The sequence below is a fragment of the Trichomycterus rosablanca genome, chromosome 6, assembly GCF_030014385.1.
Source record: "Trichomycterus rosablanca isolate fTriRos1 chromosome 6, fTriRos1.hap1, whole genome shotgun sequence".
Classification (NCBI taxonomy): domain Eukaryota; kingdom Metazoa; phylum Chordata; class Actinopteri; order Siluriformes; family Trichomycteridae; genus Trichomycterus; species Trichomycterus rosablanca.
The window spans coordinates 42,533,365-42,560,988 of record NC_085993.1 but is presented as its reverse complement, the minus strand read 5'-3'; the positions used below and the strand labels follow the sequence as shown (position 1 = coordinate 42,560,988).

The 27,624-nt window shown below is 35.5% G+C and overlaps 1 protein-coding gene across 1 annotated transcript; it reads left to right on the top strand.

Moving 5' to 3' along the window:
* Nucleotides 1-471: 471 nt before the first annotated feature.
* On the top strand, nucleotides 472-27,624 carry fkbp5 (FKBP prolyl isomerase 5). Its single transcript, XM_062997888.1, has 11 exons — nucleotides 472-752; nucleotides 11,297-11,429; nucleotides 13,044-13,188; nucleotides 14,057-14,199; nucleotides 15,359-15,473; nucleotides 15,567-15,723; nucleotides 19,617-19,707; nucleotides 20,034-20,117; nucleotides 20,678-20,860; nucleotides 21,473-21,712; nucleotides 23,823-27,624. Exons 1-11 carry the CDS (start codon nucleotides 721-723, stop codon nucleotides 23,916-23,918), a joined length of 1,419 nt encoding a protein of 472 aa, XP_062853958.1. The 5' UTR covers nucleotides 472-720; the 3' UTR covers nucleotides 23,919-27,624.

Here is a 27,624-nt window from a genome sequence, read left to right as displayed (position 1 = left end):
TACTGATCAGCCATAACATATACATACATATATACATATATGTATATATATATGTGTGTGTGTTTACCGTACTTACTGTAACACACAGCGCGGAAAAAGCCGTTTATAAGCGCTAAACCGATTTATGTTCTCTTGGTGGACAGTTTTATTTTTAGTTTTTAATCAGAGAATATAAATTGGTTTAGCGCTTATAAACGAGCTGTGTGCTATACAGTGGGTACGGAGCGCACCGCTCTCTCTCTCTCTCTCTCTCTCTCTGTGTTTCAGACACGCTGTTCCAGCACAGAACGGGTTACGGGTCACGGTGTGCGCTGCTAGGACACAGTGTTCTCATCACACAGCGAGCTCCAGCGCTGCCGGAACATTGTGTTACTTTGTGGATAGTTTACAAGAACCTGCCCTTAGCTTTTTTTTCTACAGACTTCAGTGCCCAGCCCTTATTTGTACTCCGCCTCTCCTGTCCATCGTGTGCTTTCATTTCCACCCCCAGAGCATGTGGTTTTGTTGTTCAACGCTAGCGGTGTAAAATTGGAACATTTAGTACTCGCGCTGGCTCAGGCAGGCGGGCTTCCCCTCAGCCCCACCACCTACACCAGCAGCAGCAGCAGCAGCCACAGCTGCAGCACTAACAGCAGCCCGGTGAATACAAGCGCTCCGGTACATGTTGCTCTAAGCGGCAGCACTTAGTTTAACTTCTCTGCGGATTATACCAGTACACTTATGAGAAACCCCACCGACAGAAGACAAAGACTGTAAGTATTTACGTTTATTGTTTTCTAAAGCATGAGATGACATGACATGCCTGTCGTGTGTGCTGTCGTGTTCTAGGCTACTATTAACATCCCATGATGGGCTTCATCATATTCAATGAATTAAATATGGGTCATACTGTGTGTTATGAGTAAAAAGAATAGCTTATATACATATTATATATTAAAAATATATGAGCCCTTTTTAGAGAGCAATAATGTTTTAACGTTATCATACAAGATCAGACATAAAGCCACATTTAAAGACATTTATTGTTCTCATAATACAAGTCAAAAATATATTTTTTAATTATTCAAAATTCAATCTCCTGATAGTGATGCAACTTGACTATAACGGGGTTTAACTTGAATGATGATAAAAGGAAGCTTAAAGACATAATATGTTATTATAGTAATGATTCCAGTAGACAAATAGAATATATTGTTAATTTTTTTATTCTATATGCGAAGTTTTTTATTCATAAAGTAAAGTTTTTAGGCTCCAGACCTATGTTTTCTGTGTTTTTATTATAATTTAATTCACTTCTGCAATCTATAAAACTTACCCAAAATAAAAAAAAGCATTAGGTTTATAAATTATTTTGAACGTTATTTTGGGGAGGGTGGTGATGAAGATTAAAAGGCTTTACTTGTATGTGTGTGTGTGTGTGTGTGTGTGTGTGTGTGTGTGTATGTGTATATGTTTCTTTTTGATATATTTGTTTAATAACAGAATGTGATGTATGTAGTTCATTGTGCTCATAGTATATCCTGATCAATATTGTATATACAATGTTTTTTCTTCATTAGTTATTTTTCTAAATGCAATAAAAAAAAAAAATAAAAAAAAAAAATGAATGTTGATAAAAGCTTAGAAACATAGAAGCTTAAAAAACATACCAAAATCCAAAGTTTCCAAAGATGATCAATAAGTCGTGCATATTCAGGGTCTCACACATGATTTGAGATATTAAAAACAGCATAAATTAAAATGTAAAATGCCTTTTCCATCCCAAATTTACTGCACGCATTGACTTTAATTTAAATGTCCAAGCATGCTATTACCTGTTCATGCAAACACAGGTTAATCATGGTCATCCTATTAAGCTATTGGCTCCATCATTTTCTAAATTTAGCCTGGTTGTATTGCTTATAAAGACTTGTTTATTTATATCTATATCAAAATATATATATTCTTTAAACACTAAAATCATTCAAATTCATACTCAAATAACAGTTTTTGCATGATATTTGACATGTGATTACACATGTAGACCTGTTTTAGCCAATAGGAACATAAATATGAATGTATAGCTAATTATACAAGAAAAACACTTTAATTATTTACTTTTTCAATCATGCCATGACCTGTAAATGCAAATACAGGCCTGGAACAGTATAAGATGGCCGAACTAAAATCATTATTATGGCTTGTCATTCTGTTAAAGTGGACCTTTTACATACACTTAAATCATTAAAAATAAACAGTAAGACAATCAGTATGAATCTAAATATGAAGATGCTGTTTTTACATGACAAAAATAATATATTATCTGCTATTGTAAGACAAAAGTAATGCTCTCAGTTATTTCATTTTATTTAAAATCCCAGTCATGACAAGACCTGTTTACGCAAACACAGACTTGGAACAGCTGCTGATGGTGATGTAAGAAGACTATATGATACACTATATGGTCAAAAGTATTTGGACACCTTACCATAAGCTTGTTGGATAGACGTCCCATTTCAAATGCAAATAAACTAAAATAGAGTGACCACGATGTTATCTTTTTAGCTTTAAAACAGCCATAGGCTTCTCACAAGATTTAAAAGTATGTCTTTGGGAATTTGTGCCTATTTAGGCAAAAGAGTATTTTTATGATACAAAACCGGAGATATAGGTCTATTTAAAACCACTAGGAATCTAAAATGAATGTGAATCGGTTGCCTTTTTATTCACAAACACAAGAGAAAAACAGTGGAGATAAGAAGAACATTGTTAGTACCCTGATCACTTTTACAAACCTAATTTCTAGAGAAGTTGGGACACTTAAAACTGAAATCTGTAATTTGTCAACTTGTCACTTTAACTGAAGGACAAAAAAAGATTTTCAGTGTTTTCAATGACAAACAATGATGCATTTTAATTGATGCCTGCGACACACTCAAAAAAGCTGGGACACTGGCATGTTTACCACTGGGTCACATCACCTTTCCTATTAATTACACTTTTTAATCTTTGGGAATTTAAGATACTTATTGTTGCAGTCTTGCAAATGCCATTTTTGCCTATTTTTGCTGTATACAAGACTTGAGCTGCTCAACAGACTGCTGTTGTGGTTGTGGTCTGATTCTCCTCCACATGATGCACTTTACATTTTCAATAGACAGATATGAACTGCAGACAGGCCAGCTAAGCACATTTGCACTTTTTGTTGGCAAATGTCTGGATGGTCTTTTTCATCTTTGTCACATAGATTTCAACATCTGTTTTTCCCAAAATCACGCTGAAATGTGGACTCGTCTGACTGCAGAACACGTTTTTACTGTCTTTCCGTCCATCTCAGATAACTTTGGGCTCTGAGAACTTGGCAGAGGTTTTGCAACCTAAATTATTTTCAGTCAATGTTGTCTTTAAAATTCTTTCATAAAATGGTGAACCACGACCCATCTTTGCTTGATATGACTAAGCCTTTGGTGGGTGCTGTTTTTATACTCAATATAACCATAGTTTTATATTGTCTTTGTCTTAACGTTACATTTTTTCTTGGCTGTATTTACAAAATACAATTAGGATTTTCAGTGAAAACACTAAAATGTTATATTTGGACATTTATCAGTTTAATAAAAGTTTAATCAGTTTAACAAATTACAGTTTTTTTGTTTTTTAAAAAGTGTCCAAAGTGCAATGACCAGAGGCATAGTATAATATGCTGTCTTTCCACATACAATCACAAATGCTCAACAGAATCAGGAGAGAAGGCAAGCATTGTTAGATTGTTTAAAAAAAATCCAACCTTGACATGACCTGTTCATTCAAATACAAGCTAGGCAAAAATCAGTAATGGTGAGAAATTTATGCTCTTTAAAAGGGCTTAACTAAAAATTAAGAAATAAATATTACATATTACTTAATGAATCCAGTGGAAATCAAAATGTAAACGCACTGCCGTTTTTACATAATGGAAACTATTGTAAGATTTTAATTTTATTTCAGATCTCAGCCATTTTGTTAACTGTGCATGCAGACAGACTGGTGATGGTGATTTAACTTAGCTAAGCACACTATTATATTAACAAACTGAGAAAGGTTACTGTAATTTAATATACAGTATAATACTTAACAATAAACAATAAAGAAATGTTGAATGTTAAAAATCACAATTCTAAACAGGAGTAGTGTGGGTTTAATGAAGGTTACATACATGATTCAAATATAATTCTGTAAAATCAACTAAATAAATAAATGTTAGTATGATTGTCTTTCTTAGATTTCTTTTCTTACTTTTCTAAATTAGGACTGGTTATTATATAAACTTTTTGGACATATTAATATCCATTATTGATTAGTTGATTTCAAAGTATTTATGTTAATATGCATAATCTCATATTAGGACATTATTATTTAATATTCCAAATTCAGGTTTTAAGCACATGTACAAAAGAACAAAAAGCAAATTACTTTGGCTCACTAGTTAAATACTAAGACATGTACTAAAAGACATGTCTTAATAAAGACATGTAATAAAATAAAATTAAGATATGAAGCTATAATAATATGAAATAAAATAAAAAAATATTGCCCAGTCCATGTATCACACAGTTGCATAAATGCAAAGTCCTTCGACACTTAAAGATTACGACACAGTTCATACACAAACACGTATGATTAATGTATAAAAGTGTGAAAAGACTGAGGGGGGGGGGGGGGGGGGGGGGGGGGGGCTGTTGTGTAAATGATGTGTGTCAAGACAGGGAGCTGGCAAGGCAGATGACCTGAGGGTATTATGTACAAGATAAACAAACTTTTTTTTAAAGTCCTTTGACTTTTCTTTTATTGCAGACAGAATGAACCTGAGATATTTCATATTTTGTCTGGTCAACTTTATTTCAATTGTTAATATACCTCCATTCCTGCATTTTAATAATGCAACACATTGCAAAAAAGTTGGGACAGTAAAGCATTTGCCATTTCTTTTCACAACATTTAAAAGACGTTTTGGCACAGAGGATACCAAGAGATTAAGTGTTTCCAGTCTTATTTTGTTCCATTCTTCTGGCAAACACGTCTTAAAGTACTGGGTTGTTACCACATTTTTCAGTTTAAAATTCTCCAAACATTCTCTATTAGATGGGCAGTCCAGCCCAGTACCCATACTCTCCTCCTCAGCAGCCATGTTTTTGTAACGTGTGCAGCATGTGGTTTTGCATTGTCATGTTGAAAAATTTATGAACAACCCAGAATAAAATTGGCAGCATATGTTGCTTAAAAATCTCAATGTACTTTTTTGGATTAATGCCTCCAATTTTCTCGAATCATTTAATGATATTATGCACTGTAGATGGAGAAATATGCAAATCCCTTACAATCTTCCATTGAGGAACATTGTTTTTAAACATTTCAATAATTTAGTCATGTATTTGCTTCATAAACACTCAGTCTTTCATGGATACTGCTTTTTGTACCAAACATGATTAAAGTCACCAGTTGACATCACAGCTCTAAATTACCCTGTCCAGACCATTTTGAAATGAGTTTCAGGCTGTTAAACTGGAGGCCAACTTTCGGGCTTCTCCTAGAATTCATGCAGTACTTCTTGTTGTGTTCCTGTTTTTTGAAAACAGAATGTACTCGCTACGTATGTGTCATGTAGTGAGTAATACCTATAAGTTGTAGCCTGCAGTGTTTATAAATTATGTGAAATGTGACTTAGACGTATAGAATAGTTTATACAGGAGGAAAAAAATAAATGACAGTAAAAGACAGAAACAGTATTAGATGGAATGAGTCAACTGTTGTTTGAGAAGCGTTTCAAGCTAAGTAATCATCAGATGAAGAATAGTCTGAAGAGAAAGCACCATGAAATTAGGCAGGTTTAAAGACATGTCATTTTGGATGAATCAGAGCATTACCGGCAGAAGAGACCTGGAGGTACACACAGACAAAGTGGCTTAGTACACTGTGTGACAAATACAAATGATGAAAAATGATGACGTAGATTTATACTTGTACACTTAATAAAAAAGCTGATTTATTAATAAGTAGTTATTTATAACTTATTTATGTTACTTTGAGGAGAGGTCATTGAGTGATCCAGCACATAATCCTGCACTAATAAAGAAATGTATACAAGCCTTATATAAAAGATGACTAAAGAAGAGAAGTGTTTGAATTAGAAGATTGAAATTATATTTAAGAAAACAAATCCTTTAAAAGAAACACATGTATTTGACACATTAGGATTAATATATGTTAATCCATTTAAAATATTCTGATTATGTTATTATGCAATGTATTACAATGTATGTTATTTTTGCATGATTAAGGAAATGCACCATGTCCATATTAAACTAGACTGTAATTTTTCATGGTTTTAAATTATATTGTGTTGGTCATGTAAATTATAATAAATAAATCTCCATGTTTTTTAAACTTTAATTATCAAATTAAGTTTATGGTGAGGATACATCATACTGAAGTGGGTACCAGACAGATGTAGAGATGATGGTTAGGTAGGTTTATGTTTAGGCAGAAGATTTAGACAATTTAGGCAAGAGTAGGACAGAGACGTAGCTTTGTACACTGTTTAAACTGAACAGACATAAGCAGAAAGACACAAAACCAAAGTAAGTATTTATTGTTAATTTATTAATTAGACATGGATTTTTTAATTACATTGTTTAGAACCTTGTATCAGGACCTTGTTACCAGGATAATAATTTAAGACCCAACAAAGAAACTTAGTTACATTTCATTCCCATATAAACTACTTATTATCATATAATGTGTAATTTTAAGATACACCACCCTGAAGTAGATGCCAATTAGGTGTAAAGACAGTAATTATTATAGATGCAGGTAACTGTTATGTACAGACAGATAAATGCCACTGTGAACCATGAGTTTTTAAGTTAATTAAACTACTTAGGAAACCTATCCTTCTGACAGAAATTTTAAGATTCAGCTTGTTGTATGTTACCATAATACACTATAGTTTTAAAGTTTATCATTAGCCAAAATGTAAAGCTAGGACAAGTTCTAAAAACTGATTTTAAAGTACTTATCCAAATGAATAATAGTAATAAAAAATAATTAAAACATATGTAATTTATGTTGATTTAAATGAAACAGCTATGATCACCGTTACATTTAACTGCATACAGTAGAATACAAACGTTTGAATACTTCTACCATTAAAAAGACTATCTATCTATCTATCTATCTATCTATCTATCTATCTATCTATCTATCTATCTATCTATCTATCTATCTATTATATATATTAATATATATATATATATATATATATATATATATATATATATATATATATATATATATATATATATATATATATACAGTATATATATATACACCGATCAGCCATAACATTAAAACCACCTCCTTGTTTCTACACTCACTGTCCATTTTATCAGCTCCACTTACCATATAGAAGCACTTTAGTCCATCTGTTTCTCTACATACATGTTTAGCCTGTTTTCACCCTGTCCTTCAATGGTCAGGACCACCACAGGACCACCACAGAGCAGGTATTATTTAGGTGGTGGATCATTCTCAGCACTGCAGTGACAATGACATGGTGGTGGTGTGTTAGTGTGTGGTGTTCTGGTATGAGTGGATCAGATACAGCAGTGCTGCTGGAGTTTTTAAATACCGTGTCCACTCACTGTCCACTCTATTACCTAGTTGGTCCACCTTGTAGATGTAAAGTCAGAGACGATCGCTCATCTATTGCTGCTGTTTGAGTTGGTCATCTTCTAGACCTTCATCAGTGATTCTGGCCATGGGGCGCTGTTGGCTGGATATATTTTTGGTTGGTGGACTATTTTCAGTCCAGCAGTGACAGTGAGATGTTTAAAAACTCCATCAGCGGTGCTGTGTCTTATCCACTCATACCAGCACAACACACACTAACACACCACCACCATGTCAGTGTCACTGCAGTGCTGAGAATGATCCACCACCCAAATAATACCTGCTCTGTAGTGGTCCTGGGAGAGTCCTGACCATTGAAGAAAGCAGGCTAAAAAAGTATGTAAAGAAACAGAAGGACTGCAGTCAGTAATTGTAGAACCACAAAGTGCTTCTATATGGTAAGTGGAGCTGATAAAATGGACAGTGGGTGTAGAAACAAGGAGGTGGTCATAATGTTATGCCTCATCAGTGTATAACCCCCATTTAAAAACTTTTTGTAATGTAATGTAATAAAAAGAGGAGTCTTGAATCTTTTTTTAACTGATAAAAGTAGAAACTAAAGATTTTTATTTTAAAATATATAATATACACTGCCGTTTAGTGTCAGTGCGCTAAGACTGATGTTCTGTTATCACAAGTAATAAAATAATTTACTACATAGTCGATTTGGGATAAGCAGCACTGTTTTGTGATTGTTTTACAGAACAGCTCTAATAATCTCACGACACCATGGTATGAACAGTAGAAAAACCTCTACCTCTATATGGTTACATCACCCAGCAATAAATGCAATGAATTTATCATCATTATGAAAACAGCAGGGAGTGCACTTTTAGATCTGGGTAAAACTGAGATGTGTGTATGCATTATACTGCATTTAGACTGTTATTTTAAGTACTTTACATATGTATTAATTTCTGTGTTCCCACAACATAAAATGAAAACTAAAATATACCTTAGTGTCTAGGGTCCCTTACCTTAAGGGCAAGTAGGTATAGTATATATTAGTATATGTTCTTTACCTAGAAAAGTACATTGTGTACCAAAGTCACTGTAAAATGTATTACTTTACCAGTAAAAATTTACAACAATACACATAAATGAGGGTTCCACCTGAGCAACAAGCCTGGATAGGTTGTTTATTTTAATATTTCTCATGACTTGGTTATCATTTTTATACACAAAGAGCTGCACTGGTTGCAGATTCACCAGGTGCTTCTTCTAATAACCTGATCAATGGAGACTAGAATCAACTAAATAAACAAGTAAAATCAGCTGAAGTACCTGTTTGGTTGGTATAAAAACCAGCAGCCACTGCAGCTCTGCGGATAACAGTAAATACGTCTGGTCTATATGGTAGCTTAAGTGTTCTTTTCAGTGTTTGTGTGTGCGTATGTGTGCGTGGATAAACATCAGGTTCTTTGAGAGCAATCCTTGAGTCATAGTGTGTATCCTGCAGAAACGGACTGAATGTTCCCTTCCCTTGATCTGATTTTGTTCCGAAATCTTCTAATTCGTTCTTCAGACTTAATACTCATGAGACACACACACATTTACTGAATTTAAATGGCCCAACCTAACTCACACTAAAACCACATGATTATCAGAATAAGAGAAGCAATTACTCATCCTTCATTTGGATATCTCAATTACTGTTTGTGGTTTTGTAAAAGACAAGTTAAATGTTTTTTTTTTTTTAATGAGTGGTTTAAGAGCTTAAGTGATAAAAAAATTGATATGCATATCTTGTTTTACACTTTAAGCACTATGAAATGATACAAAATGCTTTGTGAGTCCCGGTGTGGTATATGCTATTAGATTGTGCCAGGAACTGTGAATAGAAGGAACATGGTGTTCCCCTGCACACACTCATGAGTCTTGGTGCGCACACATACACACTCACACCTCCTCCCTCACAGGAACCCCCCCCCCCCCCCCCCCACCACACATACACATACATAGTGCTCTGCGTAAGCATATATGCATTTTTCTAAAATTAAATTAGAGACAAAGATACAGACATTCTTTATCTCCATCTCTTTTGTATCTTACAACTATGCTTGTGTAGTGATGTACAAAGGATTTGCCTCTTTTAAAATTTTCTACAATACTGACACATTGAATCATGTCAAATTAAGAAAAAAGTTCTAATTCACTTTTATTACTAAGACTAGCTTTTTAAAAGGTTATGCTATTACATAGATTCTTGAGAGATGGTTTTCTGTCTGAAGAATACAAACACATTCATGGCACTCATCAGTTTTTCTTGGCTATTTTTAAATAATGGTTTTGGGTTAAATAGCCCTGGCATCACACAGAATTTTCTGCTATTATTAAATCTAATAATTTAAGAAAATGTAAGAAAATTAGTAAGATTTAAGCTGTTACAATATTTTAGTATGGAAATGGTTTTAAAGTTACTTCTTAAGCTACAGGACTGATGACCATTATCTCCAAAAAAAGAAACTTGGAACACTGGGACCCAGAAGTGGCTGGCCTGCTAGAATTTCCCCATGGGCTCAGTGGCAACACATCCAGTAAATCACAAAAGAACTTCATATGTCTCTAGCCTTATGAAAACTGTCAGTGTTCCATGATTGCACAATATGCAAAATGCAATTCATGAGAGTAGCAAGAAAAAAAAAAACATTAATAAAGAGATACATACGTGTTCATCTTAACTTTAAAAAAAAAAAGCACCTGGATAATCCCCAGACTTTTTGGTGTAATGACTTTAGTATTAAAGTAGACCATTCAAAACTGGAACCCTTTAAACAAGAGATCTGGTGAAAGATAAATATAGTCATTTACAGCAAGAACGCAAGCGTCAAACATGGCAGTGGCAGTGTAATGGTGTGGAGGTGCTTTGCTACACTAAGACCTTGATGAATGAAGTCCACTAGTTTCTATCAGGTCATCTTTTCATAGGTCATAAATATATAAATATAAAATGCCATCTGCCCATGAGCTAAAGATAAAACAATAATTATGTTACACAGCAGGACGATTATCTAAATCAAACAGAATTGTAGTTTTGTAATGACCTATTGAAAGTCCTAAGTCCTAAAGACCTAAAATGAGCAGTTCCTACCTAAAAATCTAGCTGTAAATCTGATTTATAGTACAACCACAAAAAAGTACGTAATTCATTCACAATTATGAGAAAGAGTGATATTTCTTTCTAGTAAGTATTTGGTTTTAGTCAATAGTGTTACTAACTGGTTGTGCAACCAGTTATTTATTATTACCGGTTTAGGGGACTCAGGCCAGTTACCTTTTTACAAGAGTGATGTCATCATGTGTTATCATATTTTGTTAAATAATCTGGATTCTTTCAGTTTGATGAATATGCAATAACAAAGAGGTTTTAAGGTTAGATACTTAAGTCATTAATTTCTTTTTCCATACACATTATTTATACAGAGTGATATCAGTAAATTAAAATAAAAAAAATAAAAACAATTTTACACCACTGTACACTTGATGGGGGGGGGGGCAGATGTGTGGATGTTCACTATGATATTCATTGTGCTGTTTTTTTATTCATATGAAAACGTAAACTTTTTGCATGTGTAGTTTCTATATTGATGTATGTATGTTTTTGTTTCAGAGTAACGAGGGCGTGTCTGATGGACGAGATGGCCACATTTAAAGATGAGTCGTCGACTGATCAGTCTCCTCTTGCCCTTTTTGCCTCTCAGGGAATAGACATCACTCCGAACAAAGACCGGGGAGTGTGCAAGGCTAGTACAATTGTATTATTTCATTTATATCATATCTCATTAGCTCAGCAGGATAAAAAGTAAGAAGTGTTGGTAAAAACAGACAAAGAATGATGCATGTGGTTTTACTGCCAGTTTATTAAATATAAAGTGTGGCCTTGTTACACTGCTATTTAATTTGTGTACTGTGTGTAGCCAATAAACACTATATAAATGGTAAATAGTGGTTTTATGGCAGATTACCAGAGGTTGGTAAAATATCAAAAAGTGTTACTTAAATAAATGATTATATTTACTATTAGTAAACTACTGTGTACTAGTTCTTAAGCAAAGGTTAGATGGTATCTTGTAAAAAAAAATCAGTTGCTTTTATTACACAAGATTCAGCATTTAATGTAAAATGAGACTAAAGCAAAAGTTAAAGCTTATCAATATGTATTACATCTTAAACAGACCACTGTCATTTGTGAATTTGATATCTAGGTGACATGCTCAATGTTAGCAAAACACAATATTACAGACAAAAGCTGACACATAATATGTTAGTTACTTAAACTTTTATTATTTGAAATGTACACTTACTGATCACTTTGTTAGTTTTACCTCTATACACTGATCAGCCATAACATTAAAACCACCTCCTTGTTTCTATACTCATTGTCCATTTTATCAGCTCCACTTACCATATAGAAGCACTTTGTAGTTCTACAATTACTGACTGTAGCCCATCTGTTTCTCTGCATGCTTTGCTAGCCCTCTTTCATGCTGTTCTTCAATGGTCAGGACTTTCCCAGGACCACTACAGAGTAGGTATTATTAGGGTGGTGGATCATTCTCAGCACTTCAGTGACACTGACATGGTGGTGGTGTTAGTGTGTGTTGTGCTGATATGAGTGGATAAGACACAGCCTTGCTGGACTGAGAATAGTCCACCAACCAAATATATCCAGCCAACAGCGCCCTGTGGGCAGCGTCCTGTGACCACTGATGAAGGTCTAGAAGATGACAACTCAAACAGCAGCAATAGATAGGCGATCATCTCTGACTTTACATCTACAAGGTGGACCAACTAGGTAGAAGTGTTTAATAGCGTGGACAGTGAGTGGACACGGTATTTAAAAACTCCATCAGTGCTGCTGTGTCTGATCCACTCATACCAGCACAACACACACTAACACACCACCACCATGTCATTGTCACTGCAGTGCTGAGAATGAGCCACCAAATAATACCTGCTCTGTGGTGGTCCTGTGGGGGTCCTGACCATTGAAGAACAGGGTGAAAGCAGGCTAAAAAAGTATGTAGAGAAACAGATGAACTACAGTCAGTAATTGTAGAACTACAAAGTGCTTCTATATGGTAAGTGGAGCTGATAAAATGGACAGTGAGTGTAGAAACAAGGAGGTGGTTTTAATGTTATGGCCGATCGGTGTAAGTCGCTCTGGATAAGTTGCTGTAAATAGAAATATGTTAGGTAAAATGTTTCACTCATGGAATGTCTTGTTGTGAATAAAATGTACTTTTTTGAGACTGCAATGTTTACACTACTGGACAAACAGACATTGTGTTATTTGGACTGCTGTTTGATTTCATAAGACCTGAATTACTTCATTAAGTTGCAATACTTCTTTCCAGATTGTGAAGCGGCATGGTACAGAGGGAGAGAGGCCGATGATTGGGGACAAGGTGCACGTTCACTACACTGGAAAATTGCTTAATGGGAAAAAGTTTGACTCCAGTTTTGACCACAAAGAGCCTTTTGTCTTCAATGTTGGTAAAGGTAGGACTGCATTATGTAACTTATCATAAACTGCTCTTTATGGTCAGTGACAATGAAATTATTATAAAAAGGGACTTGCTTAAATGTTATAACTTTAATGGTAATAAATCACAAACGGAACATCCTGTCAAAGTTCAAAAGGAGAACAGCTATAAACTAAACGAAGGTGTTAAAACATGGACATTTTAGGACATGTCAGGACATTTTAATTAAAAAGTAGTAGTAAAGAAATAAAGCCTAAGGGCGGCATTATGGCTTAGTAGGTAATATTGGTGCCAAACTGCTCCTGTGGACCTCGGCCTGAACTTCTGCATATTGTTTTTGATCGAGACATGGTTCACATGAGTAAAACTCAGACCTCCATAGGGTTCAGAAACCTTTATTGTGCAACTGTTCATTCAAATAGTATATGATTCAGATTTGGAGCATTGTTCTTTAAATGTCTTGCGGTCTTTCTATTTAATACCAGCTGTCACTCAGTCAGTAGACTGTAATAACTTACATGCCACATGTCATTCAAAACATTCATTGTAGTCGGTTTTGTAAAGCCTTCAATAAAACATTTATTCAATAGGACAGAGTGGAAATTCCTGTTACTTCATGCAGCAGAATTGTAATTAGTCATGTTGGTTACATGCAAATTCAGTATTATTCTGACATAAGTTGTTCCTCCCATAGTAAACGATGCCCATTGAACAACATGTTTCAGTTTGTTTAAGTGCACCTCCCTACACTACACCTGTAGGTTTCAATAAATAAGATTACAAAGAATATTTGGAGTGCGTACAACAGCCAGGCACATTTGATTAATTAGTTTGTGCCACAGATATCAGAAGATTATGATGTTCTGTTTGATGGTTTCTCATAGGTCAGGTGATCAGGGCATGGGATATTGGTGTATGCTCTATGCAGAAAGGAGAGGTGTGTCTGCTGATGTGTAAACCTGAATATTCGTATGGCTCTGTTGGCAGCCCCCCAAAAATCCCTCCTAATTCAACGCTACTGTTTGAGGTAGTCATCAGGAGCATCATTTCAGTCTTCACATCATGTACAGAAATACATTTCATTTTAGTTCCCTCCACTACAATCTGTATAGTGAAAATGATATTTCTTATTTCATTTAACGCCAACAAAAAGGTTTTCTCATATGGGTGAACTATTTCCATCTTTGTAACAATTCCACCTAAAATAAACATAAACAAAACTTAAAACTTAAGGTACCAGTAACCAGAGTTAAAGTATAGAAGCAAGATTTAAAGCAAAGTAACTGTGTTAAAAGCAGGAAAACTAGATTAAAAGCAGAGTAACAGAATTTAAAACATGGTAATAGGGTTAATAGCAACACAACATGACCAAATGCAAAATGTTGTTAAAACAGGATTGCAGGAATAAAGCAAGACAATTGTCAATGAAATGCAAGATAACAGGTTTGCACACAGTAATGGTGTTAATGACAAGGCAACAGAGTTAAAATCAACATGGCTATACACGGGCCACACAGTAACAGTTTTAATAGCAGTGTAACAAGGCCACAAAAAAATCTTAATGGCACAATAACAGATTAAATGCAGTGTAACAGGGCCACACAGTAATAGTGTCAATAGCAGGGTGACAGTGTTAAAAGCAGTGGAACAGGCCACACATACCACACACCAGTTTAACGGTGCCACACACAGTAACAGTGTTAATACCAGTTTAACAAAGCCACACACAGTAAGTGTTAATACCAGATTAACAGGGTCACACACAGTATTATTATTAATAGTAGTGTTAATAGTAGTGTAACAGTGCCACACACAGTAATAGTGTTAATACCAGTTTAACACCAGATTAACAGGGTCACACACAGTATTATTATTAATAGTAGTGTTAATAGTAGTGTAACAGTGCCACACACAGTAATAGTGTTAATACCAGTTTAACAGGGCCACACACAGTAAGTGTTAATACCAGATTAACAGGGTCACACACATTATTATTATTAATAGTAGTGTTAATAGTAGTGTAACAGTGCCACACAGTAATAGTGTTAATACCAGATTAACAGGGCCACACACAGTAACAGTGTTAATACCAGTTTAACAAAGCCACACACAGTTATAGTGTTAATAGTAGGGTAACATGGTTGATAACATCTGATCAATGTTTGGCACTTTTTGCTGCTGTACAGGTTGAGCTGCTGAGCTTTAAAGGCGAGGCGCTTACAGAAGATGGTGGAATCTTGAGGAGAATAAAGGTGAAAGGTGAAGGTTTTAACAACCCCAATGAAGGAGCCACAGTACATGGTATGTTTATTCACTAAAATTATATTAATTTCTTTGGATTGCTTTTTGCAACCGAATTTAATACAAGTCTGTCATTTTGCTAATAAATTACAGTGAACTTGGAAGGAAGATGTAACGGTCAGTTGTTTGACTCGCGGGACGTCACATTTGTGGTGGGTGAATCTGAGGACATGGGTGTTCCTCTGGGCGTGGACCGTGCCATGGAAAAGATTCAAAGAGGAGAATGCTGTCTATTATATCTACAACCTAAGTAAGTCCAGATACAGTTATTTAGGACTGAACCAGAATCCTGGTGCTGTATGTACAAGTGGTCTGTACGCATAAAACAACACTTGGTCTAAAGGTGGTGTAAACAACAACTACTGACAGATAGAAATACAGTGGACCCCTGGGGTATGAACGATTTACCATACGAACATTTTGAATTACGAATGATCTTTTTCAACTTAACGTACGAACAAATTTCGCGAAACACGTGACGTCGCGAACAAGTTGAACCGAGCGTCTCTCTCTCTATATATATACAGTGAGCGGATTATGTTTTTCCGGTGTTTTCTTTGTATTTTGTAAAATTCAATATTAAAATGTCCCCAATGAAGGTGCAGAGAAAGCGTTTTTTGTTGTTGTATAATTAGTCCTGCCAGCAGCTGTCACTGTGTATCAGACAGCGGGGACAGTGAGTGAGAGAGAAGAAGGAAGTTATTTTTTTCGTGAAATTACACCTACAAAATACAACACTATTGAAATAAAGAAGGAAATAATAGAGAAATATGAGTTATTGTTGTTTCTGGTAGATACATTTTATATGGTGTATGGTACAGTACAGCACTACTGTGTATTGTTGTTCATTATTGTTTATTACAGTAATGTCTATTCTATAATTTAAGATTAAGGGAAAATACACTTGTATTTATAACAAAAAAGACCATTTAGGACATTAGAAAGGTTAGGTAAGGGGGTGGTTTGGGAGGTCTGGAACGGATAAATTTTATTACATTATTTCTTATGGGAAAAATAGGTTTAACTAACAAACATTGGGACTTAAGAACAGCCGTTCGGAACCAATTAAATTCATAAGTCAAGGGTCCACTGTACTAGTAAATACTGTGTCTGTTGAGTTTGAAATTAGTGTTATGTATTATTGTATCAATAACAGGTCTATACAGGTAGAGTTTAAACTGTAGGCTGGTGGTATTTAATCCATCAAGTAATAAGTTGGAAAATATCAGTAATCTGTATGATGTTTTATATATTATAAGAATAGGAGTTTTAGTTGGGAGTTCTGAGGAAATTTACCAGATGTTTGGGGGGGTCTGGATTTACATAAACACTTACTTGTGCTTTGCTGCAAGGAGCACATGGGCTACATGTTAAAAACCTCTGTTTTAGGTAATGTAACAGCAGCAAAATGACATTGAGCAGTGACAAACAAAACCTTAAATTCTCCATGAAAATGAAGTGAATTGGCTGTGTAGGAGAGATTTGTATACTTGGATAACACCTTACTGACAATCTTTTTTCTCATTATTTCTGTCCTTATATTGGTACATTATCTATGCCACACAAAAATGTCAGCTTGTTCCTTAGCCGTGTTCCTGCAAGAAAATTGACTGTTTAAAACCCTCTGATTCCTTTTGCTTTTTACTTGTTTTATACAAAAGATAAAAAATAAAAAAAGGTTTGACATTTTCAAAGGATAGTTTTATGCAGTAAATTAGTCATGCTTAAGTGATTCATCATATTTCATTTAATTACCCTCTGCTTGTTTTTAAGGTCGTACTCTTAATATAGTAATACCATAAAGCCAACACTATTTAGTATAGTTTTATTATACTGTTGAAATGTAGAACTGTAACAGTTTAGTGGCAGTGTTTTATAGTACAGTGAATTCAGAAAGTATTTAGACCTCGACTGTTTGCACACTTTATAGTGGATTTGATTTGGAATGGATATGATTGTAATTCTTATCCATCAATCTACACAATCTAACACATCATTCATAATAAAGAAGTGTTTTCTTTACTTAGATATTGTTTTATGTTCTTGCCCTGGTCTATTCCTTGTCAGAAGTTGATTGCAGAGATCCACAGACAGTTCCTTGGACTGCACAGCTTTGTTTTTGTTCTAATGATGCAGTGTATAGATTTAGGTTTGTGCCTTTACAAATTATGTCCAATCAATTTAAATACAGTAGCTGGACACTAACTAGTTCTAGATAATTAAAGCTAACAGAATGCACCTGAGCACAATTTGAATTGCCACAGCAAAAGGTTCTAAAAACTTCGTGAATAGAAGATTTCAGTTTTTGATATTCAATGCATTTTCGAAAAACCTTAAAAATTGTTTCCTCTTTATTGTTATTAAGTGTAGATTAATGGGTAAAATGGCAATTACAGTGTATCACAAAAGTGAGTACACCCCTCACATTTCTGCAAATATTTCATTATATCTTTTCATGGGACAACACTATAGACATGAAACTTGGATATAACTTAGAGTAGTCAGTGTACAGCTTGTATAGCAGTGTAGATTTACTGTCTTCTGAAAATAACTCAACACACAGCCATTAATGTCTAAATAGCTGGCAACATAAGTGAGTACACCCCACAGTGAACATGTCCAAATTGTGCCCAAATGTGTCGTTGTCCCTCCCTGGTGTCATGTGTCAAGGTCCCAGGTGTAAATGGGGAGCAGGGCTGTTAAATTTGGTGTTTTGGGTACAATTCTCTCATACTGGCCACTGGATATTCAACATGGCACCTCATGGCAAAGAACTCTCTGAGGATGTGAGAAATAGAATTGTTGCTCTCCACAAAGATGGCCTGGGCTATAAGAAGACTGCAAACACCCTGAAACTGAGCTACAGCATGGTGGCCAAGGTCATACAGCGGTTTTCCAGGACAGGTTCCACTCGGAACAGGCTTCGCCAGGGTCGACCAAAGAAGTTGAGTCCACGTGTTCGGCGTCATATCCAGAGGTTGGCTTTAAAAAATAGACACATGAGTGCTGCCAGCATTGCTGCAGAGGTTGAAGACGTGGGAGGTCAGCCTGTAAGTGCTCAGACCATACGCCGCACACTGCATCAACTCGGTCTGCATGGTCGTCATCCCAGAAGGAAGCTGACGCACAAGAAAGCCCGCAAACAGTTTGCTGAAGACAAGCAGTCCAAGAACATGGATTACTGGAATGCCCTGTGGTCTGACGAGACCAAGATAAACTTGTTTGGCTCAGATGGTGTCCAGCATGTGTGGCGGCGCCCTGGTGAGAAGTACCAAGACAACTGTATCTTGCCTACAGTCAAGCATGGTGGTGGTAGCATCATGGTCTTGGGCTGCATGAGTGTTGCTGGCACTGGGGAGCTGCAGTTCATTGAGGGAAACATGAATTCCAACATGTACTGTGACATTCTGAAACAGAGCATGATCCCCTCCCTTCGAAAACTGGGCCTCATGGCAGTTTTCCAACAGGATAACGACCCCAAACACAACCTCCAAGATGACAACTGCCTTGCTGAGGAAGCTGAAGGTAAAGGTGATGGACTAAACCCAATTGAGCACCTGTGGCGCATCCTCAAGTGGAAGGTGGAGGAGTTCAAGGTGTCTAACATCCACCAGCTCCATGATGTCATCATGGAGGAGTGGAAGAGGATTCCAGTAGCAACCTGTGCAGCTCTGGTGAATTCCATGCCCAGGAGGGTTAAGGCAGTGCTGGATAATAATGGTGGTCACACAAAATATTGACACTTTGGGCACAATTTGGACATGTTCACTGTGGGGTGTACTCACTTATGTTGCCAGCCATTTAGACATTAATGGCTGTGTGTTGAGTTCTTTTCAGAAGACAGTAAATCTACACTGCTATACACGCTGTACACTGACTACTCTAAGTTATACCCAAGTTTCATGTCTATAGTGTTGTCCCATAAAAAGATATAATGAAATATTTGCAGAAATGTGAGGGGTGTACTCACTTTTGTGATACACTGTATATGCACTGAATACACTCAATATATTAAGCAAAAAGGTAATTCTCTGAATTTACTATAATTTTTAATGAAATTAAATATGTTTATTATTTAAATATCTGTATAATTTTGCAATTGTACATTTCTACTGCTGACAGAATTTACCCTGTATTTTGCAGATATGGCTTTGGGAAAGAAGGGAAGCCAGAATATGACATTGGACCAAATGCTGAACTGTTGTATGAAGTGACACTTCAAGATTTTCAAAAAGTGATGACTTGTTCTTTAATTTCCTTTAAGTTTAATTACATGAGGTTCACACACACACACACACACACACACACACACACTTAATCACATGAGGTTCACACACACACACACACACACACACTTAATTACATGAGGTTCACACACACTTAATTACATGAGGTGCACACACACACACACACACACAGTAGGATCTGAGTTTTTTATTTGGAGTTCTGAGGAAATATACCAGATGTTTGGAGGTCAATATATATAAATATATATTGCTTTTACAGAAATATATTGCTTATTAATTCAACAACATATGGTCGTATTCTGATCTTCCACAGGCCAAAGAATCCTGGGAAATGGATTTAAACGAGAAACTTGAACAAGCAGTTCTGGTGAAACAAAAAGGAACCCAGTACTTTAAGGTAAGACCTAAACTGTTTTCTTGATATAGGACAATAGTCTATATAGACCACATGTTGTGTCTTTTGTTGAAACCACTCTTAATATTTAACAAAATTAAATTATTATTATTATTATTATTATTATTAACAACATTTACAACAATAATAATAACCTAATGAAGATTTTGTGTTTTTTATTAGTTATTGCATATTTTGCAGTAAGCATTTACAGATTAGGTAATTTTTTCATGTTAAACATGAACTTGTGAGTGAGTGAGTTACAATCCAGGTTCATTAGAAACTTTCAAAACTTCTAGAGTATGAAATACACTCTAAATTTAAAATATAATATGAAATAAAATTTAAAATTGTACTTAAAATTCTAACTCTAATTAAACTAATTACATAAAAATAAAATGAATAAAATGAAAAAACTGCATGCCCCATATCAATTAGTATTTAGTTTACTAATTTTTTTTGTAATTGCTTTTGTTGGTAATTAATTAATTTATAAGCAATAAAGCAATGTTGTAATTAATTTATAAGCAATGTTTATAATTGTGTGTGTGTTGTTTTATTAGGCTGGGCGATACTACCAGGCTGTTATTCAGTATCAGAGGATTGTGACATGGCTAGAGATGGAATGTGGAACAGAAAAGGAACAGCAGGCCATTCAGGCTCTCTTGCTGGTGGCTCATCTAAACCTGGCTCTTTGCTATCTGCGTCTGCGAGAATACGCTCAAGTTGTGGAGAACTGCAACAAGGTACTTGAATACACTTCATACCATGTACATAAAGGGGGAAGCATCTTTTCAACCCAGATTTAAGGCCTATTTATTTAAGTTCTGGTTGTTTGCTTAATTATTGCCCAGACAGTGGATACAGACATTATGTTATGTAGCTTTTTATCACAGTCACTGCCTGTTACATGAAGTTTAACACACTTATATTTCATTTCATTTGTCACCTCATGTTTAACCCCTAGCAAAACAGGAAGTTATTAATGACGTCCTAGAAGTCCCTGAATACTTACGGTAAAACTTAAAATGGAAATTTTAAATAAACATACAACATGCAACTAAGCTAATTACAACATATGAACATAGTGTACAAAAAAAAAGATTTTAATGTATATTTTGTTATATATTTGGGTTTTTTAGTTTTTTTTCTAGGAACTGATTGAACATTTGTTTTGATTGTATTACACTGTATTTAAAAATAAAAAAGATACATTGATGCTGTGGTAAGAAACACAATAATTTACTTTGGTTTATGTTTTGAGTTTTATTGAGCTTTAGTTTTTTTTATAAACAAATTTTCTGACCTACTTAAACTGATGTATGTGTATCTTTTTGGATTGCTGTGAATTCTGCCAGGTTGTGGAGCTGGACTCCAAGAATGAGAAGGCACTGTACCGTCGGGGAGAGGCTCGTCTGTTGCGGAATGAGTTTAGTTTGGCCCTAGGTGACTTCAGGCAAGTTCTTCAGGTCAACCCTTCAAATCGTGCAGCCCGTTGCCGGATAGCTGTCTGCCAACGCAAAATTCGTGAACATCATGAGCTTGATAAAAAGATCTATGCCAACATGTTCCAGAGATTTGCCGAACATGATGCTAAGGTATAAAATCTTTCAGTAACCTCTCTGGCTAGTTGTTTAGTTTGCCAATTAATTTAAATGAATTAACTGTAAGCAAAGCACAGCATGGGGAGTGATAGCTCAGTGGTTAAGGTACTGGACTAGCAAACAGAAGGTTGCCGGTTCAAGCCCCGCCACCACCAAGTTGCCCCTGTTGGGTCCCTGAGCAAGACCCTTAACCCTCAGTTGCTCATTGTGTAAGTCGCTTTGGATAAAGGCGTCTGCTAAATGCTGAAAATGTAAATGTAAATGTAAATACACTGATTACCACTGCTAAGAACGTGCAACCAGGGTGTGTATGAGAATTTAGAATTGGTCTCTCAAACAAGTAGTATCTGTCAAAACAATGCTAATGTGAAAAGCTGAAACACGGAACAAATATAAATGTAAACTATAAAAAGTATATGCACTTGTGTTACAAAAATAACTAATACTGAATAAATATCAAGTATGCTGCATTAATACACACATTGCATGTAATTAATTAATAATAGGTTATTTTGAAGAAAAATAATTAAATAAACAGAATAGCAGGGTAAATATAGGTAACTAGCTAGCAGTGAGCCCACTTTTGTAAAATAAACCTGCACAAAGTTCATCTAAAGAGATGAATTGCTTGAAACTCGAGATGGGCTAACATATAAGACCAGTGCACCTCCAGAGCTCCCCTGATGAAGGCTATTGTAACAACCACTAAAGATGCCTGTCTTGCCTGATCTAAGCAAAATAGGGAATGTAGTATTTATTACTTTGCCACAAATTGCTCTTTGGGTATTTATTAGACCGTACAGCCACAGAATGGCACTGAGAATGAAAAGCAGTCTTACATAGTAGTTCAACACAGAGAGCAAAACAGTTGTGGTGTATAGCTTAAGTAACGATAGATCAATAAGCCCACTGCTAAATAATTTAACATGAAAACATTCATCAAAATTGCTTTATCTGTCAGCAGATCAATAAATCCCAAAACAAACATCAGTTCTAAAACTTAATGCCTTCCGTTTAAAATGGCCTTCCAGTCCTGACCACAAATATTAAATGAAAAACTGATAGCATTAGCCGTGCTTTCAATGTTTTGTCAAAAGGGAAACACTTTTAATACTGGCCAACAATTTTGAACACTGATTTAGTTTAAACAGTTTGGTAGTTTATGTTTTAGCTTTTGCTAATGCTATGCTTTAAATGTAGGGAAAATAAAATGAAAAAATGGCACAGCAGAAGAGTTTGGGGTATACTGCAAAACAAATGATTTTTACTTTCTAGAAACTCTGCCCTGCTACAGATACACAACTGAGCTTCAAGTGATCAGTACAAATTTTATTTTATCTACTCATAATTTGACATAATTTTATTTACTTTGACGAGGTAAATAAATGGTCATATACGACCTAGATTACATTTAAAAGCGCGCCCTCTGCTGGCGGTAGAAAGAATGTCAGGCCAGCTGTACATTCTGAGAGGACTTAGCAATAGTTTTTTTTCTTCTTAGAGTCTAATTTTAAATGACAGTAAAATGGATAAATCACATCTTACCTCTAAATGGACGGTCTTTGTTACAGCTAAGGATGTATTCCTGCCTTGTGCAGTGTTTCCAGTGATTTGAATAATGAATAATTAGGTCAAAGTTAACCAATAAACAAACTAAAGGATCGTGTAGTGTGAAACCCCCTATCGCCCATCAGTCGTGTAGTGTGAAAGCCACACCGACTTGAAAGACTCCCGATTATAAGAGATCCAGTTGTGTAGTGTGAGTCTTGACACAGTTGTAAATGTTGATTGAAGGACATCCAACTACTTCATCAGCAGATGAAGTACCCTGATGTAATTTTTTGGCTCATCACTGAACAACTACCCTTATATACATGACAATGCCTGTTTCATGAAAACCATGTGCATGTCATGGTCAGGGAATACATTTTGTATGTACTGTAGTAAACAGTTTTATCTGAAAAGCCAAACAAAAGAGTAATCTAACTGAAAAAAAATGCATGTATGAATGATAGGATATACACCATCAGGGCCACCATGCTGCCTTGGAAACATAACATAGGAAATATTTTATAGAACTTACATAATTTTTTGTGCCTTACAGGTGAATCGATTAAAAAGAAACAAAGAGATGAGTGGATTACTAGACCAGAAGAGCAAGGCTATAAAGAGGCCTCGGCGAAGTCAGGAGGGCCCCTAAAAGTTTATAGCCCACCAGTCGATGTCCGTATTGAGGTGAAGCTAGGGGCTGGTTCTCATCTCGCATCCCTTGTACGGAATGCAGTGCCGAGGACCATGGATAGACCTTTTACAACACTCCCTGCTGTAACTGCTATCTACTAGAACCTGTAAGAGACAAGGCTCTGAAGAACTGGGTATAACAGCGAGGGTTCCTGAAGAGGCTAGAAACTTAAATAGCATTCCTATAGCATATCAAACTGCACACAATCCACATGACCACTGGCATTCAACATCTAACCTCCATCACGTACACCTCAACCTAGCAAGGCATCATATGATGTGCAATGTAAAGAAATGTAAACTGTTAACATGAGAGAAACTATATTCTCGAATGCGTACAGTACCCTACAGAATAATCTGTTTGTGTAGTACTGGATGATATGTACACAATAACATGGTTAGACTTGAAATTATTTCAATATTACTGTTGAAATACATGTTGTGGGAGAATTGTTAGCATGTTTATGTTCAGATAATTAAGCATGTTGGATACTCTAGAACTCTTCTAGTCGGTGTTGTCTGTCCTGAACAGTTGACTCGAAGGCAAGCTTGTTTATGGGATCATGGATAAGTGAATATCTACAACTGAACACTGTGGCTCAGACTTTCCTGCACACTCCCATATAGATCAAAAAAGGGTCAGAAAGACAAGGTGGCATTCAAGCCCACACACACACACGCACACAAAGAGACAATAGGATGCATCTGTAGTGGACAATGAGTGTGTCCGGGACTTGGGAACATAATTTAAAGGAACAACAACCCATCTATATGCCTGTTAAACAGGATTCTGATGTTGACTCCAGCCCAGTGTCTTGTTTTTAAATATATACATTTTTTGTTATCTAAACTGTTTGAAGTATTTGTTTTTAAGGTCATTTGACCACCTATTTGAAAAAAGAATGCATTTTTTAAATACTTAATGATACTGTAGCTTCTTCCATACAGGATATTTTCCCAAAATCTGTAAACACCTGAACACTTGAAAAACAACACTTTACAACAATGTTACAGTTATCATTATAATGTAAAGCTTTTGGGAAACATCTGCTGGCTATTTTATCCTTATGTTTAACAAATCCCTTCCAGTTTTAGAGATTATCCCAAAATTTTTTTAAGTAACTTAATTTTGCATTGTTTTATTGCATTGTTTAATTTTGTCTGTGTGTGTTTACACCATGATTGCTTTAACTGGTAGACCTTAATATATGTATATACAGTATATACAGTATATATATATATATACTGTATATATATATATATATATATATATATATATACATATACACACATATATAAAACTAGATAGAAAGATGAATATAGTTGTGTTTTGTTTTTAAAGTTGCACAAATTCAATTTCACCTAACTATTAGACATCTATAATATTCACTAAGCCGGGTTTATGTAGCTAGGGTTGAACAAAGCAATCCATTGAAAGTAACATATTAAAATGCATTTTTAAATTGCAGCAGTTTAAAAATAGATGAAAAATAGCATCTCTGAACCTTATCTGGAAAACAGAAAAGAAATCTATATTTTTTTCCACACATTGTTAAAATTCTCACCCCACCTACCTATTATTAAGTAATGTTTAACTTGATGGAATCCAAAAACAACAATATGAATAAACTGTCATTTCTAACTCCCATCATAATAATGTATTACAAAGAAGCAAAGCAAAGCGTGATGTTACTCGCTTTGTACAAAGCACTTCTGCAAACAATCAGATAAATTAAAAGAAACATTCGTGGCTGGACAAAATATCATAGAAATTAGGGGTGGCACAGTGGCGGAGTGGGTAGCACTGTCGCCTCACAGCAAGAAGGTCCTGGGTTCGATTCCCAGGTGGGGCGATCCGGGTCCTTTCTGTGTGGAGTTTGCATGTTCTCCCCGTGTCTGCGTGGGTTTACTCCAGGTGCTCCGGTTTCCTCCCACAGTCCAAAGACATGCAAGTGAGGTGAATTGTCCATGACTGTGTTTGAAATAACCTTGTGAACTGATAAACCTTGTGTACTGAGTAACTACCGTTCCTGTCATGAATGTAACCAAAAGTGTAAAACATGACATTAAAATCCTAATAAACAAACAAACCAACATAGAAATTAAATTCCATATGCAACAATCATTTTATCAGACTGTTACTACCAGCTTATATCAGTTAGCACATTAAAATCTGAGATTTTAATTCAACATGAGGTATACAGTGAATGTAAACATATATTTACCCTTTTTGGTTTTTATGTACTTCAAGAGCATGTATGGACTGTAAATGAAATCACAATGTATTTTGCCTTACATCATGATCCCACCTTTATATTTCACTCTGGGTGTAGTGTTTTTGAAATCAAATAGTTGTACTTTGGTTTCATCTAGCTTTTTTCTCAATTGTCCAAATGTCTGTGTGCAAATTGAAAACTGAATATGTGCTTTTTTTATTTTATTTTTTGTTTTGGTCCTTCTTTTTGTACCAATTTTAAATACATTAGCACTCAGTTGCATGACAACCATGCCAGACACAGTAAAGCGTTTTAGGCAGTTGTAGCCTAGTGGTTAAGGTACTGGACTAGTCATCAAAAGATCACTGGTTCAAGTCCCACCACTGCCAGGTTGCTGCTGTTGGGCCCTTGAGCAAGGCCCTTAACCCTCAATTGCTCAGACTGTATACTGTCACAATACTGTAAGTCGCTTTGAATAAAGGCGTCTGCTAAATGCCGTAAATGTAAATGTTTTACACTGGCCAGATAAAGCTTTCTGGAGCCTCTGCATGTATAGTGGATCACACTGTTTTCACTGTTTTCCACTGCTCATGTCATCGTCTTGACAAGACTGTAGATGTTCCCTGTTTAGCCTTCCTTCACTCTGACATCTTTGTCTGTTGGCTAGTGTGCTAGCATATTAAGACTGCTTCAAGTCCCCAAAAGTCACTTTTTTTGTAGTTTTAAAAATGAAATGTATAGTTTACTATTTATTACTTAAACTGTTATTCTTAATGCATTTTAGAGTGCCTAATTGCTTCTCTTATAATTAGTATGAAAGCACAATGTAAAATCTTGTGGGATGATGTGAATTTTTTTTACCATGAACTTTTCACTTGTGGATCATGGTAGCTTTTTCAATTGAATTTGTGTTTAATAATTTATACTTTAATTTTTTTTCCATGCCTGCTATTCATTGCATGAAATCTTCCTAATCAGTGGTGACATCTTTAACAATAAAACCAAGATCATTTTTCAAGCATTATTGTTCTTGAGACAGGGTCCAAGACAGGACAACTACTGTTAAAGGAGGGAGCGGTCCCAGAGTTGTTTGAGTGGAACAATTTTTCCATCCCATTTTCAATTCGGGTGTTTGGGAGAGGAGAAAGCGACTGGCGGAGGATGACCCACCTGTCAAGGAGGCTGATACACTCCCTGAGGATCACAACTACACTTCAGCTTCAGACACCACAGCTGTCGTCTCAGAGAAAGGATCCTTCTCCTGGAGAAACAAATTGAGATGTTTACTCTGAAGCATTGGTTTAGCATTCACCATTTTGCTGGCTCAAGAGATTTTTTACAAGGTATGATGTCCAGCAGACTCAGATTAGAAGTAGATGCACTAAAATGTTTTAAGCTTACAGACATGTTCACCTGTCCTGATTAAAGTTTAATGACTAATTAATGAAA